The sequence below is a fragment of the Lithobates pipiens genome, unplaced genomic scaffold (assembly GCF_037356315.1).
Source record: "Lithobates pipiens isolate NorthernLeopardFrog02 unplaced genomic scaffold, aLitPip1_a1.2 Scaffold_13, whole genome shotgun sequence".
Taxonomy (NCBI): domain Eukaryota; kingdom Metazoa; phylum Chordata; class Amphibia; order Anura; family Ranidae; genus Lithobates; species Lithobates pipiens.
In genome coordinates, this window is record NW_027507718.1 from 247276141 (window position 1) to 247292543 (window position 16403).

General features: G+C 42.9%; 1 protein-coding gene across 1 annotated transcript in view; it reads right to left on the reverse strand.

Annotated features, from left to right (window-relative positions):
• Positions 1-16403, reverse strand: part of SPARCL1 (SPARC like 1) — a 74494-nt gene that overhangs the window by 35200 nt on the left and 22891 nt on the right. The window contains exons 5-6 of the mRNA XM_077476475.1: positions 15131-15194; positions 12488-12606 (exon numbers count right to left, since the gene is read on the reverse strand). Coding sequence (XP_077332601.1) covers positions 12488-12606; positions 15131-15194 — 183 coding nt within the window. The remainder of the gene's footprint in view (positions 1-12487; positions 12607-15130; positions 15195-16403) is intronic.

Here is a 16403-nt window from a genome sequence, read left to right on the forward strand (position 1 = left end):
AAATGGGCATACAGGTACATTCCTTTAAATTTGCCGCCGTGCCATCGCGTGCACGCTACCAGCCGAGACCTCCATGAGTTGGATCGTGGGTCCCATGGACTCGGTCACCATGGGGATACCCTCGATCGTCTCATGGGGAGGAAGAACGGGGGGATGCTAATGTAAACAAGCATCTCCCCGTTCTGCCTAGAGACAGTGTCACTGATCTCTGCTCCCTGTGATTGGCAGCAGAGATCAGTGACATGTCACATGTGGCCATGCCCCCCCCACAGTTATAAACATGCCCCAGGACACACTTAACCCTTACCCTGCCCCCTAGTGGTTAACTCCTTCACTGCCAGTGTCATTTACACAGGAATCAGTGCATTTGAATAGCACTGATTGCTGTATAAATGACAATGGTCCCAAAAATGTGTCAAAAATGTCCAATGTGTCCGCAATAATGTCACAGCCACAATAAAAATCGCAGATTGCCGCCATTACTAGTAAAAAAAAAAATTATTAATAAAAATGCCATAAAACTATCCCCTATTTTGTAAATGCTATAACTTTTGCGCAAACCAATCAATACATGCTTATTGCGATTTTTTACCAAAAATATGTAGAAGAATATGTATCGGCCTAAACTGAGGAAAAAAATGTTTTTTTATATATTTTTGGGGGATATTTATTATAGCAAAATGTAAAAAATAATGTGTTTTTTTTTTTCAAAATTGTTGCTCTTTTTTGGTTTATAGCGCAAAAAATAAAAACCGCAGGGGTGATAAAATACCACCAAAAGAATGCCCTATTTGTAGGAAAAAACGGACATTAATTTTATTTGGGAGCCACGTTGTACAACCACGCAATTGTCAGTTAAAGCGACGCAGTGCCGAATAGCAAAAAGTGCTCTGGTCAGGGAGGGGGTAAAATCTTCCGGGGCTGAAGCAGTTAAATATCGTGCCTGGGGGTGTCCTTAGTATGCCTGTAAAGTAGCGCATCTTTCCCATGTTTATAACAGTGCCACAGCACAATGACATTTCTAAAGGAAAAAATTTAATTTAAAACCTCTCGTGGCTGTAATGTATTTTTGGATCCAATATAGATAAAAATATCAAAAATACCCAAAAAAATGGCATGGATGTCACCCCCAAAATCCTTACCAGGCCCTTCAGGTCTGGTATGGATATTAAGGGGAACCCCGCACCCAAATTAAAAATGAAATGGCGTGGGGGGGGCCTCAGGCCCCCAGGCACTATATACTCTGAACTCTAAACAGCAGTATATATACTATACGGCCTGCCCTATATATTCTGCAGAAAATTGGGCCTTAGGTGTTGGTGGTACCAGAACACTGTAAGCCCTCACAGTTACTCTTGGTGGGTGCAGGAGCAGGCCCTGCTATGAAATATTATACCAAGAATTGTAATTACATGCCCCTGTTAAACAGTGGCAGAAAAATTGGGCCTTGGGCGGTGCGCCTCTGGTGGTGGTACCAGAACACTGTAAGCCCTCACAGTTACTCTTATTGGGAGCAGGAAAGGGCCCTGTATTGAAATATTATATCAAAAATTGTAATTACATGCCCTTATTAAACAGGGGCAGAAAAATTGGGCCTTGGGTGGTGGGGGTGGTGCCCTAAACCAAAAATATTGTTAAAAGCTAGCATCATCAAGATTGAGGAGGAATAGGATAGTCAGCATAGGCAGTCTTCAAGGGATCCCACATCCATAGCAAATTCAATCAGTTAAATCAGCATCAGGTGCTTGATAGCTGCTGATCCAAGACTGATTCATTTTTATGAATGTGAGCCTATCAACGGAGTCTGTGGACAGGCGCACTCTTTGATCTGTTACCAACCCTCCAGCAGCATGAATGTGCGTTCAGAAAGCATGTTGGATGCAGGACAGGCCAGTAGATCAATTGCATATTGAGCATGTTATGGCCAGTGGTCCATCCTCAAGACCCAGTAACTCAGTGAATGCTCTGTTAGAAAGGGCTCCAAGTCTGCTCTTGCCCCTAGATATTGCTGCACCATGTAATGCAGATGCTGGCAATGGTTGCTTGAACCAATCAGACTTTGGCACTGAGGACTGAAAATTTGTTTAAAGGCATCGGTCAGCTGGCCATCTATACACCGCTCTTCCTCTGACTAAATGAAGCCTCAGCAACAAGTTGTCAAGAACCAGGATATTGTAACCTCCCAGGGTCTGGAAATGCTTTGCACAAACCTTTCTTCAAGGCCTCCTGAAAATGTTTCATCCTCTGTTCAGTCTGCGATGGCAGGATGAGTTCTGCAACCTTACCATTGAAATGTGGATCAAGAAGGGTTGCCAGCCAGTAATGATCCCTCTCCTTGATACCACAAATCCTAGGGTCCTTTTGCAGCCTTTGCAGAATCGGAGAGGCCATGCAGCATAAGTTTGCAGAGGCATTCGATTGTGAGTCCTCTGGGTCACTAAGGATCACATGATCCATAACTACCTCCTCCCAGTTATGTACAACTCCTTGGTTTTCTGGGGGCTGAAAAACATCCCCTGAAGACTGCTGCTGAGTGTTATCCTCTACATTCATGCTGACTCAATCCTCCTCCTCTTCTTCCCTTGTGTGTGGCAGACCCACAGGAATGCTATCTGGATAAAGGGGGCCTTTAGAGGTTAGTCCTCCTCTTCCTCCCGCTGTTCTGCCTTAAGTGCCCTGTTTATGATGCCACGAAGAGCAAACTCCAGCAGGAAGACTAGAGGGACAGTGTCACTGATGCATGCATTGTCGCTGCTCACCATCTTTGTGGCCTCCTCAAATGGGGACAGGAAAGGGCATGCATCCTTGATCAGTAGTTACTGGCACAGCGAAAAGAAGCCAAGCTCCCCTGACCCTGTCCTGGTGCCATACTCGCACAGGTACTTATTGATGGCCCTCTGCTGTGTGTGCAGCCGCTGCAGCATTGCCAACGTTGAGTTCCATTTGGTAAGCATGTCACAAATGAGGCGATTGGTAGGCAGGTTGCATTCCCTTTGAACGTCAGTCAGCTGAGCACTGGCATTGTATGACTAGTGGAAATTACCACAGACTTTTTTGGCCTGCCTCAGGTGATCCTGTAAGCCTGGGTACCTGATCAAGAACCGCTGCACCACCAAATTTAGGACGTGTGCCAAACATGGAACATTGGTCAAGTGTTCCTGTCGGGGGGCGGAGAGAAGGTTGGTGCCATTGTCACATACAACTATTCCTGGCGGAAGCTGGGTTGCATCAATCACCTCTGAGCCTTCCCCTGCAGAGCTGACAGAATTTCTGCCCCAGTGCGGCTCCTGTCCCCTAGGCAGACCAACTTAAGCACCACATAACATCTTCTATCCTGACTGCTTGCGTAGCCCCTTCAACGTTTACGGAGCACCGCTGGTTCAGAGGACAAATCTGCACAAGAGGCCATAGAGGAAAAAGAAGAGAAGGGGGTGGAGGAGAGAGCTGTTTCATAATCACCGCTAGCAGCCCATGCCTGCTGGACCATGAGTCCATGGTAAAATTAACCTTACTGCTGACCGCCCTGTCCAACAAGACCAAAACATTTCCTTCCACATGCCAGTAGAGAGCCAGAATGGCCTTCTGTGAAAAGAAAGGGTGTTTTGGAACCTGCCACTGAGGTACATCATATTCCACACATTTCCAAAAGGGGCAGAGTCTACTAGCTGAAAAGAGAGCAGTTGCAGTGCTAGCAATTTGGCCAAGCCAGCATTTAGATGCTGAGCATGTGGATTACTGGGACCGAATTTCTTTTTACGGTTCAGCAACTGAGGTAGGGAAATTTTCCTGCTAAAATCAGATGGTGGTGTACTGCTAGCAGATTGGCTGCAAGTACGTGGGACACCTATTGCTATACCTTCATTCCTCTCAATGCAGGTTTTTGAGAGGATTGGAGGTATAGTAGGGTTGGAGATCCCAGATGAGGAGAAAGGAGAAGTCTGCCTTTTTCTTGTGCTGTGGCCAACTGACTGTATGGCAGGTTGTCATACAGTTAGGGCCATAAATATTTGGACAGTGACACAATTTTCGCAAGTTGGGCTCTGCATGCCACCGCATTGGATTTGAAATGAAACCTCTACAACAGAATTCAAGTGCAGATTGTAACGTTTAATTTGAAGGGTTGAACAAAAATACCTGATAGAAAATGTAGGAATTGTACAGATTTCTTTACAAACACTCCACATTTTAGGAGCTCAAAAGTAATTGGACAAATAAACATAACCCAAACAAAATATTTATTTATTCAATATTTTGTTGCAAATCCTTTGGAGGCAATCACTGCCTTAAGTCTGGAACCCATGGACATCACCAAACGCTGGGTTTCCTCCTTCTTAATGCTTTGCCAGGCCTTTCCAGCCGCAGCCTTCAGGTCTTGCTTGTTTGTGGGTCTTTCCGTCTTAAGTCTGGATTTGAGCAAGTGAAATGCATGCTTAATTGGGTTAAGATCTGGTGATTGACTTGGCCATTGCAGAATGTTCCACTTTTTTGCACTCATGAACTCCTGGGTAGCTTTGGCTGTATGCTTGGGGTCATTGTCCATCTGTACTATGAAGCGCCGTCCGATCAACTTTGCACCATTTGGCTGAATCTGGGCTGAAAGTATATCCCGGTACACTTCATAATTCATCCGGCTACTCTTGTCTGCTGTTATGTCATCAATAAACACAAGTGACCCAGTGCCATTGAAAGCCATGCATGCCCATGCCATCACGTTGCCTCCACCATGTTTTACAGAGGATGTGATGTGCCTTGGATCATGTGCCGTTCCCTTTCTTCTCCAAACTTTTTTCTTCCCATCATTCTGGTACAGGTTGATCTTTGTCTCATCTGTCCATAGAATACTTTTCCAGAACTGAGCTGGCTTCTTGAGGTGTTTTTGGGCAAATTTAACTCTGGCCTGTCTATTTTTGGAATTGAATGGTTTGCATCTACATGTGAACCCTTTGTATTTACTTTCATGGAGTCTTCTCTTTACTGTTGACTTAGAGACAGATACACCTACTTCCCTGAGAGTGTTCTGGACTTCAGTTGATGTTGTGAACGGGTTCTTCTTCACCAAAGGAAGTATGCGGCGATCATCCACCACTGTTGTCTTCCGTGGACGCCCAGCCCTTTTTGAGTTCCCAAGCTCACCAGTCAATTCCTTTTTTCTCAGAATGTACCCGACTGTTGATTTTGCTACTCCAAGCATGTCTGCTATCTCTCTGATGGATTTTTTCTTTTTTTTCAGCCTCAGGATGTTCTGCTTCACCTCAATTGAGAGTTCCTTTGACCGCATGTTGTCTGGTCACAGCAACAGCTTCCAAATGCAAAACCACACACCTGGAATCAACCCCAGACCTTTTAACTACTTCATTGATTACAGGTTAACGAGGGAGACGCCTTCAGAGTTAATTGCAGCCCTTAGAGTCCATTGTCCAATTACTTTTGGTCCCTTGAAAAAGAGGAGGCTATGCATTACAGAGCTATGATTCCTAAACCCTTTCTCCGATTTGGATGTGGAAACTCTCATATTGCAGCTGGGAGTGTGCACTTTCAGCCCATATTATATATATAATTGTATTTCTGAACATGTTTTTGTAAACAGCTAAAATAACAAAACTTGTGTCACTGTCCAAATATTTATGGCCCTAACTGTATGTCTGGTTTTCCGATCGTGTGTAGACAATTCAGACGCACAAAGACGCACAAAGTGCCACGCATGCTCAGAAAAAATTTGGAGACGAAAGCTATTGGCTACTGTCCTCTACGTAGTCCCATTGTACAATGTTTACATCACCCTGTTCCGAAATTTGTCTGACCGTGTGTATGAAACACAAGTTTCGTCCAAAATTTTGTGGTCGGAATGTCCAATCGTGTGTATGGGGCATAACAGGGAGATAAACAAGGCATTTTTCCTGTTCTGCCTAGTAACATGACAGGGATCTACTGCTCCCTGTCATCGGGAGCAGTGGTCTATGTCATGTTGTAGTGAGCCCATCCCCCCACAGTTAGAATCACTCCCTAGGACACACTTAACCCCTTGATTGCCCCTTGTGTTTAACCCCTTCTCTGCCAGTGTCATTTATACAGTAATCAGTGGCTATTTGTAGCTCTGATCGCTGTATGTAAGCTCTATTTGTGGGAAAAAAAGGACTTTAATTTTGGTTGGGTACAACGTCGCATGACCGTGCAATTGTCAGCTAAAGCGATGCAGTACAGAATCACAAAAAATGCTCTGGTCAGGAGGGGGGTAAATTCTTCTGGGGCTGAAGTGGTTAATCTAAATCAAGCTATCTCTCTGTCCACGCTAACAACACTACACACGGCCGCCGTTTAAGCCTTATATAGTGTGGGGCATGGAGTAAGCCATGATTGGCCAAAGGCACCATGCTATTGGCCAATTATGTCTCTTTTAGCAGAGCTTGCTGTGATTGGCCAACGCATGTAGGTTAGGTGCATGCTTTGGCCAATCATCATACAGCAATAGGGCGTTCTGCCGTGCTCGAATTTGCCACGAACTCCCCATAATATTTGTTGTTAAGCGAACGGGCGCACACCCAATGTTCGAGTCGAACTTATGTTCGACCCGAACATCAAGCTCATCCCTTCTCAGCAGTAGTAATAAGACCCAAGCACTAGGTGCTGGATCAAAGCTATTAGTACTGCAGGAGTTAAAGTTAGCAAGCTGTTAGTCTGGCTGCTTCACTTCAGACTGCACTTTTTTTTTACTCTTTTTTATTGTGTTATACAATGAGTACTATGTCACTTTACAATTACTGTACTTCTGGTCTGAAATTGTAGTCTCTACCTACATAACTGTTCATGTCCAATCATGTCCCATACAGTGGCGGCTGGTGACATTTTAGGATGGGGGGGTGCAAGACCCCGCCCTTCAGAGTTGGCCCCTCCCACTTCTCACAAACCACACCCCTTATCGAATCAACATCATATACCAGGCTGCACATTATACACTGGGCTCTGCACATCATATACCAGGCTGCACATTATACACTGGGCTCTACTTAAGCAGATGAATCATGCCTATCTTGTGGATAACCACATCAGGCACCTTTTCTGCAACCTGTAAATCACACATATCTGCATTCTGTAACCTGTAAATTGCACATATCTGCATTCTGTTAATCGCACATATCTGCATTCTGCAAATTGCATTCTGTAAATCGCACATATCTGCATTCTGTAAATAGCACATATCTGCATTCTGTAAATCGCACAAATCTGCATTCTGTAAATCGCATTCTGTAAATCGCACATATCTGCATTCTGTCAATCGCACATATCTGCATTCTGTCAATCGCACATATCTACAACCTGTAAATTGCACATATCTGCATTCTGCAAATCGCACATATCTACAACCTGTAAATCGCACATATCTACAACCTGCAAATCGCACATATCTACAACCTGTAAATTGCACATATCTACAACCTGCAAATCGCACGTATCTACAACATGTAAATCACACATATCTACAACCTGTAAATTGCACATATCTACAACATGCAAATCGCACATATCTACAACCTGTCAATTGCACATATCTACAACATGCAAATCGCACATATCTACAACATGCAAATCGCACATATCTACAAACTGTAAATTGCACATATCTACAACATGCAAATCGCACATATCTACAACATGCAAATCGCTCTGCAACCTGTAAATCGCACATATCTGCATTCTGCAAATTGCACATGTCTACAACCTGTAAATTGCACATATTTGCATTCTGCAAATCGCACATATCTACAACCTGTAAATTGCACATATCTACAACCTGTAAATCGCACATATCTGCATTCTGTAAATCGCACATATCTACAACCTGTAAATCGCACATATCTGCAGTCTGTAAATCGCACATATCTGCATTCTGCAAATTGCACATATCTACAACCTGTAAATTGCACATATCTACAACCTGTAAATCTTGTTTGGGGGGGTATACTGACCACCGCTAATAACCATTTTTTTTGGGGGTATATGGTATGCGGTATGCTGCCAAACACTGATAATAAGTTATTAACGGTGGTCGGCAGCATACCCCCCAAAACAAGATTTAAAAAAAAGGGTTATTATCGGTGGTCGGCAGCATCATTAACCCCCCCCCCCCCCCCCGCTATACAAGATTAAAAAAAAGGGATATTATCGGTGGTCGACAGCATTAACCACCCCCCCACTAAATATTAAGCTTCTTTGGGGGGTATGCTGCCGACCACCGATAATAACACTTTTTTTTTAAATCTTGATTAGCAGGGGGGTGGGGTATGCTGCCGAGTGCCAACAACCAATAGTAACCTTGTGGAGGGGGTACCGGCCGCGGCGCTGAATAAATAATGAAGAAGTGGTAAGCAGAAATGCGGCAGCCTTACCTGATCCTCTCACAGAGAACAGAGCAGTGCAGTGCAGTGCCACCGTCACTTCCTTGAGTGACGTCGGAAGCACCGCCCACCGCTCACTCAAAGTTCAAGTCTATGCACTCGCTCAGCCAGTCCATCGTGGTGGAAGCTGTGGCGTGGTCGGCTGCGCCACAGAGCACTTTTTTTGGGCAAAATGAAACGCCTCGTCTGCAATCTTGTGATTGCATAGACGTGGCGCTTCCTATATTGCACTGCGCCCGGCGCTAGGATACAGTGCACATAGGGAGGGAAATTTAAAGAAATATATATATATTTTTTTAAAGTGACATGTTTACAAAAATTTTTATATTTTTTTCAATTTTTTTTAATAATTTTTATTTTTTTACTACATGGGGGGGGGGGGGGGGCAACACCCGGCTGCCCCCTATGGATGGGCTTCCACTGGTTTTTGAGATGGAATGAGGACACCTATTAGCAAAAGTATGTAGGCATAGGACATACAGCCTGCCACTCCCCCTTATAGCAGAATTATACAAAAAAAAGATTAGTTAACCCACAAGTGCTTTTTTTTTACCACTACTATTCCTTTATATTGACTTTTTCAATTTACAAATGCAGCAATTCAGATATTGGATGAAAGGTTTAGCATCGGGAATCACTTTTTGAAAGATTAAAAGTGCATTTTATATACGACTATATAGATCAGACCAAAAGAAGGACAGAGGGACTTTGTTCCAAATCAGGGACAGTCCTTCCAAATTAGGGACAGTTGGGAGCTATGATGTCCCATCGATCGCTGAGCTCTTCATTGATTGTTGTAGAAAGTTGCACAACTGCCTTAGTATCTCCAGCTGCCTGTGCTAACTTTTCTTGGAAGGAGAAGCTCGAGGGGTGTGTTCTGTGTGTTTTCTTTCCTCAGGCATCATCCTTATGTCATCTCACAGTCCTATTCCTGGGAGCACTTAATAGGGTGGCTCCATACGACTCTGCAAGCAGTTCACACTGCAGCAACATGGGATTCGACATTTGATACCCCAAGTCGCATGACATGTCAAATTCATTGTTTCCTTATGAGAGCCATCTTAGCTGATCCTACACAAGTTTCTCCAACTTTGGAAAAGGTTCCTACACTACTTTGGTCTGACTTGGGTGCGATTCCAGCCCTTGAATAGGCTCCTAAATAGCTTCCAAATCGGATAAAGTCGGAAGGAAGTTGCAGGAAAAGTCATAAGACTTTGCTGTCACAGCAGTGTGAACCGTGTCTCAAAAGTAATACTGAAGTCAACATTTTTTTCCTTTCAAATAAAAAAGAGCTTATACTTACCTGCTCTGTGCAAGTGTGTTGCGCAGCGTGGTCCCTGTTCCTTCTTCTTCTGAGTGACCCCTTAGCAAGCTGCTTGCTTTGGGGGCACCGGTGTAGGGCTGCGTGCAAACATAGACACCCACAGTGCAGGTAAGAACTGCCTACCACTCCCTGCTTACAGCAGCACAGGAGTTTGACTGATAGCAGTAGAGTCTCCTGTGAGACCAAATAGTGTAGGGGAACAGCCAGGGACAGCACTGGAATGGTGAGACAAGCGGGGGAAGTGTTTATGGATGGGGAAGATAGTAAGGCCCAGTGGCGGACTGACCATTGGGCCACTCGGGCAGTGCCCGAGGGCCCCATACCACTAGGGGGCCCCATCAGGATTGCCAGCCTCAGTAAAAACAGGGACAGTATGTAAAAATGTGTGTTTTTTTTTTACATCTGTCTCTGAAATGTACCTTACCGACATCCTTTTGGTCTAAAAATCCCGAGATTATAGCTGCCCCATCTCTCCAGTACCTTCTCAGCCAAAAGAAACATGTCTGTGTATACTGTATGATTGTATACTGTGTGTGTGTGTTTTTGTGTCTACTGTGTGGCCCCATAATCTCTGATTGCCTGGGGGCCCCATAATCTCCCATTGGCCGGGGGCCCCATGAGTTTTCAGTCCGCCCCTGGTAAGGCGTGTTTTATCTTAACAATTAAATGCATTTTGTTAAAAAAACAAATGTGACTTTAGAACCACTGATGTGTAGAAGAGTGCAGTCACTGACCTGTCTATGCTGTCTGGTAGTAATGTGATAATATTTTAAGTTCAAAGAATATCATATATATGTATTTCAACTGTTTATTTAGTTCTTTGCCTGAGCTGCAACTTTGTCAAGTGTATATTCTGTACATTATTACATTAATGGAAAGTACAGCTATATTTAAAGGGAAGTTGTCAGAACAGTGTTACAGGAATTGTCAATGTTGCCTTTTTGCAGGCATCAAGGCTGCAAGGCACTTATCTTTGCTTTATTACTTAATACAATCACTTGAATAAGAATGCACAACCTGAATTCATACTTCACTGGCTGCATGCATGTTCCAGGTCAGTTTATTATATCTTTTTGTGTGACAACACTGAAGAAATTACACTTTTCTACAATCTAAAGTAGTGAGTGTACAGCTTGTACAACAGTGTCAATTTGCTGTCCCCTCAAAATAACTCACAGCCAATAATGTCTAAACCGCTGGCAACAAAAGTGAGTACACCCCTAATTAGAAATGTCCAAATTGGGCTCAAAGTGTCAATATTTTGTGTGGCCACCATTATTTTCCAGCACTGCCTTAACCCTCTTGGGCATGCCGTTCACCAGAGCTACACAGGTTGCCACTGGAGTCCTCTTCCACTCCTCTATGACAACATCACAGAGCTGGGGGATGTCAGACACCTTGCGCTCCTCCACTTTACATTTGAGGATGTCACACAGATGCTCAATAGGGTTTAGGTCTGGAGACATGCTTGGCCAATCCATCACCTTTACCCTCAGCTTCTTTAGCAAGGCAGTGGTTGTCTTGAAGGTGTGTTTGGGGTCGTTATCATGTTACCCACTGCCAGCAGCACTCATGCAGTCCCAGACCATGACACTCTCACCACCATGCTTGACTGTAGGCAAGACACACTTGTCCTTGTACTCGTCACCTGGTTGCCGCCACACTCGCTTGACAACATCTGAACCAAATAAGTTTATCTTGGTCTCATCAGATCACAGGACATGGTTCCAGTAATCCATGTCCTTAGTCTGCTTGTCTTCAGCAAACTGTTTGTGGGCTTTCTTGTGCATCATCTTTAGAAGAGGCTTTCTTCTGGGATGACAGCCGTGCAGACCAATTTGATGCAGTGTGTGACATATGGTCTGAGCACTGACAAGCTGAACCCCCACCCCTTCAACCTCTGCAGCAATGCTGACAGAACTCATATGCCTATTTCCAAAAGACAACCTTTGAATATGATGCTGAGCACGTGTACACAACTTCTTTGGTTGACCATGGCGAGGCCTGTTCTGAGTGGAACCTGTTCTGTTAAACCACTGTATGGTCTTGGCCACTGTGCTGCAGCTCAGTTTCTGGGTCTTGGCAATCTTCTTATAGCCTAGGCCATCTTTATGTAGAGCAACAATTCTTTTTTCAGAGAGTTTTTTGCAAGAGGTGCCATTTTGAACTTCTAGGGACCAGTATGAGAGCGTGAGATAACGCCAAATTTAATACACCTGCTCCCCATTGACACCTGAGATCAAACGAGTCACATTACACCGGGGAGGGTAAATGGCTAGTTGTGCCCAATCTAGACATTTTCACTTAGGGGTGTACTCACTTTTGTTGCCAGCGGTTTAGACATCAATGGCTGTGTGTTGAGTTATTTTGAGGGGATAGGAAATGTATACTATTATACAAGCTGCACTATCACTACTTTACATTGTAGCAAAGTGTAATTTCTTCAGTGTTGTCACATGAAAAGATGTTATAAAATATTTTCAAAAATGAGGGGTGTACTCACTTTTGTGAGATACTGTATATATTTAAAAAAATACTTAAAACCATATAAATGCTTTGCAAAGTTATATGAAATATGTCTCATCTCCTTTGCCTTATTAAACAAATCTTGGATGTATATGTTTTATATTATATACTCACTATTCATTTCTTCAAACAATGTATTTTTCTGATCTGTATATGAGTTTAATTCACTATAAAATCAGTATGTATGTAGATCCTTTCATAATCACGTCTACTTAAAGCATGAAAAAAAGGTTTTTCTCCTTACCCGATCATTTAGATTAGTGGGTTGACACAGATCAGGGTCTTGGCAAGCACAGAATGGGTTTCCATCTCCATCGGTTTTACATGTCTTCCCTCTTTTACAGTGAAAATTGAAACATGGATCTAAAAGAAAATGTAATGTCACTAAAGCCATGACTCACTTATGGCACCTAGTGGTGGCTTTCTGCACTGTCAATATCTGATTGTTTTCAACTTTTTAGGCCTCTGGATCCTGTTTTTTTGTTTTGTTAATCAAGGAATAAATATTGGTGGGACTAATAGCATAGGCATGGTTGAAAGGTAATTTCTCACTCTTGAAATTGCAAGAATATATGGCAATAGAAACAAACACTCCTCCATGCTTATTTACATTACTATGCGTTTTGGCTAATCCTACACTATCCACACACAAATATGCACCAAACCCAGGGGCCAGGGTCTTAAATAGAGTCTGCCACACCCAAGATGGCTATCAGAGTCACACGGGTGGCCAGCATCCAATTGGATCACTGCCCCTGTGACTCAAGAAACCATAGAGGAAACATGTTCCTTATGACCTCCTCTTCCTCTGTATCAGTGGAGAAAGCACCTGCCTACAAGCAGTCTGGAAACTACAGAGGTGGTAAAAGCTTGGCGGCCTGGATTGGTATCACAAAGTGGACTGCATTGAAGGGACAAAAAGCACAACAGAACTGCACTGACATCCCAACATAACCAACTTGCTTGGAGTCACCCTTGTCTATGTAGCTACATAGTTAATGCAGCTTCACTGCAAGCAGGTAAGAGGAGGTGTCTCTGTTGGTTTGATGTTCTGCTTCCTCCCAAGATCTCAAACCTTCCATCATGAATAGGTCCAGAGAGTAGAAGCTTTGTTGTGCTTGTACATGCTCTTGAGTGACTGGACATGTTTATGGAGGGCTCATCAAAACTGTAGCAAGGCATATGGCTAAAATCTTCAAACGTTACCAGGTACACATTCATAATATGTCTTGGGAGAGAATGTTACAGCCCATGACTTGTGAGAGAGAAGTAGAACATGTTGGTCATTCGTTTTTCAGCTTTGTTGTGGAGGAAGTAAGAATGGGCAGGAGGCAGGGGGGATGTTACGCTTACAAAAGGCAGATATATGAAAGCACTGATAAAATGTCAGGGACAGATTTTTACACTGATAGTAGACCTAGGGAGCAGGTTTGTTACTATCATAGACAGTAGGTGAGAAGAGAATGTCATGGAGATATGACACTTTGCATCATTATTATTTTTGTATATGAGGAGCCTACTTTTTTGCCTCTTTGTCCCCCCCTCAACACACATATCCTTCATATAGCAATTCCTATTATTTTGCTTTCCATCCATAAAAGGTATAGTGTCTCCCTACTGTCCCAACATCGGACTCAATGTCTAGAGCCACCTCTGCTGTAGCAGTAAAATCTTAGCAAATTCCATGAGCATGTACACTGATCAGCCATAACTTTATGAACACTTACCTAATATTTAGTAGATTTCCCTTTTCCTGCCAAAACAGTCCTTACCTATCAAGGCATGGACACCACTAGACATCTAAATGTATGTTGTGGTATCTGGCACCAAAGCCGTAGGTAGCAGATCCTTTAAATCCAGTACTTTGCGAGGTGGGGCCTCCATGGATTGTTTTTCCAGCACATGCCACAGATGCTAGATTGGATTGAGATCTGGAGAATGTTGAGGTCAAGTCAACACCTCAAACAAATTTTTGCAGTGTGGCAGGGTGCCAAATCCTGCTGAAAGAGGCAGCTGCCATCAGGGACTGCTCAGTGATCTAGTTCTGATGCTCACTTGCCCATTGTAGGTGCTACTGGCTGTGCAAACGGGTCAGCATGGGCACCCTGACAGGTGTCCAGCCCCATACATAACAAGCTGCAATGTCCATTTTTTCTGCTCTCAACATATCAACTTCAAGCATAACAAGTTTACTTGCTGCCTAATACAACAAATATCCCACCAACTTCCAGATGCCATTATAATGAGATAATCAATGTTATTCACTTAAGCTGTCAGTGGTCATAACGTTATGACTGATCAGTGTATATGGTAATCATCTTGGTGTACTGCTTTCTTCTCTTCAGGGCCATAAAAGCACCGAGTCAAACAGGCGCTTGCTATGGTGTGACCACCTGGAAAATAAAGTGCTGCAATGAACCACCTTTGCTTCTTATGGTCTCTTTTGTTGCCCCCTCTCAAATAGTTATGTATGATTCAAAATCCCAACAGGTTCTACTGCGAGGAGGACCCCTACTTCAGAAGGCCTGTGCCACAGTATTTTACAATGTCCCTATATATCAGTAGTACAATAGTCATTATGTGTCTTTAGACAAGTGTAGGACTTTGGATCACGCAGTCTGGTACCTCACAATGGTAAATATGGTGCAGAAACTCTAGGTCTGATCCGCCCACTTATGCAGAATCATTCGATTACTGGCCTAGAAGATTCTCCTGGTCTGTCCCACCTCCTATGTTCTCAAATATACACTGATGGGCCAGGATTTAGAAAATGTATACTCTTTTAGGGGTTTTGAATAATCTCCAGGCCTAAAATCTGCACGAAAAATGTAAAAAGCGACTCTGGTAGGGTTTCACAGTTCGTCCCAGCTTGGCTAATGTCACTCACCGGGTAGTTTTGTCTTGTTTGTTTCAACAATTTTAATAATTTTCTTCAAAGCAGAATCAATTTCCTGAAAAACATTAAACCTGTTGAGTTACGCAGACACAAGGATTAATGACTATGATTGGTAAGTACTCACAAGCTAACCAAATAAAAATTATATACCAATGAAAAGGATAATAATTCCCTGCTGTGGTGTTGCACGGATTAATTGTTTAAGTTTTTATCACATTAACATCAAAGCCAACAAAGGTTAGTCTTATATTGAAAACCGATAGGTTACTAAAGTTACGAAAATTCTCCTAAGACAGAATACAACTTCGGAAGTGATGTAATGTGTTGTATTATATTGTAATGTATTATTTTGTTTCCAAGCATGCGTGGTCTTGGTCTTCTGTTTTTTTTTTTTTGGATGAATGCTGTACTGAATAAACAAAAATCATTTGTTCTGTTTTGGTAATTTCACATGAACTGTCATGACCAGTTCTCAAAAGCTGTGTATTAACAATCAGATTATCATATGATCTCTTCAAAAGTGCTATTTTTCATCTGATTTTCTGATCCTGTGTACTAGGTATACCTTTCTATGGTTAAGCTAGCATAAGGAATTGCAATGACCCCAACATACTCATAGGTCACCTTAATGATATTCCAATTAATTCAACAGTATGTTTTTGGATTGTGGAAGGAAACCTACACAAACATAGGGAGTAACATACAAACAACACGCAAAGTTGCAAAGTAAAGGGGTAAACCACTTAAACACCATGGTATAATACCTGGAACATGAACTCCATGTAATTAATTGTTGATGCTTGTAGGAATCACATTTAAAGATCAGTGAACTCTTAAATCGTAAAACTTAACAAAGTTTTGTAAGAGAAAAGTCATGCCATTGTTAATCTTCTTCTGAAAATAGTAGTTGCCTGTCTATTACATTGACTCACTTATTTATAGTGGCCCCGAGCGCAAAAATATTTGATATTTTATAGCAAACATCCAGTATTACATACATTTTAAAAGTGCCCTTTGTCTTGAATTCCTACTGAATAAAGACAGTGCACTTCCTGGTATATGAAGGTGCCTAGGAACTCCTGCACCTAAAGCTTCAACCACATATGCACTGTGAATCTTAGGAACTGCAGCCTCCTACTGAGACTTGCAGTGAGATTTGATGATGTCACTAGTATGCTGCTTACAGTTCTCCTTGCTGCAGGCTCTGATATGAGGAAGCAAAGCCCTGCTTCTTCCAATATCAAGGTTTTTCCCAATCAGAAGC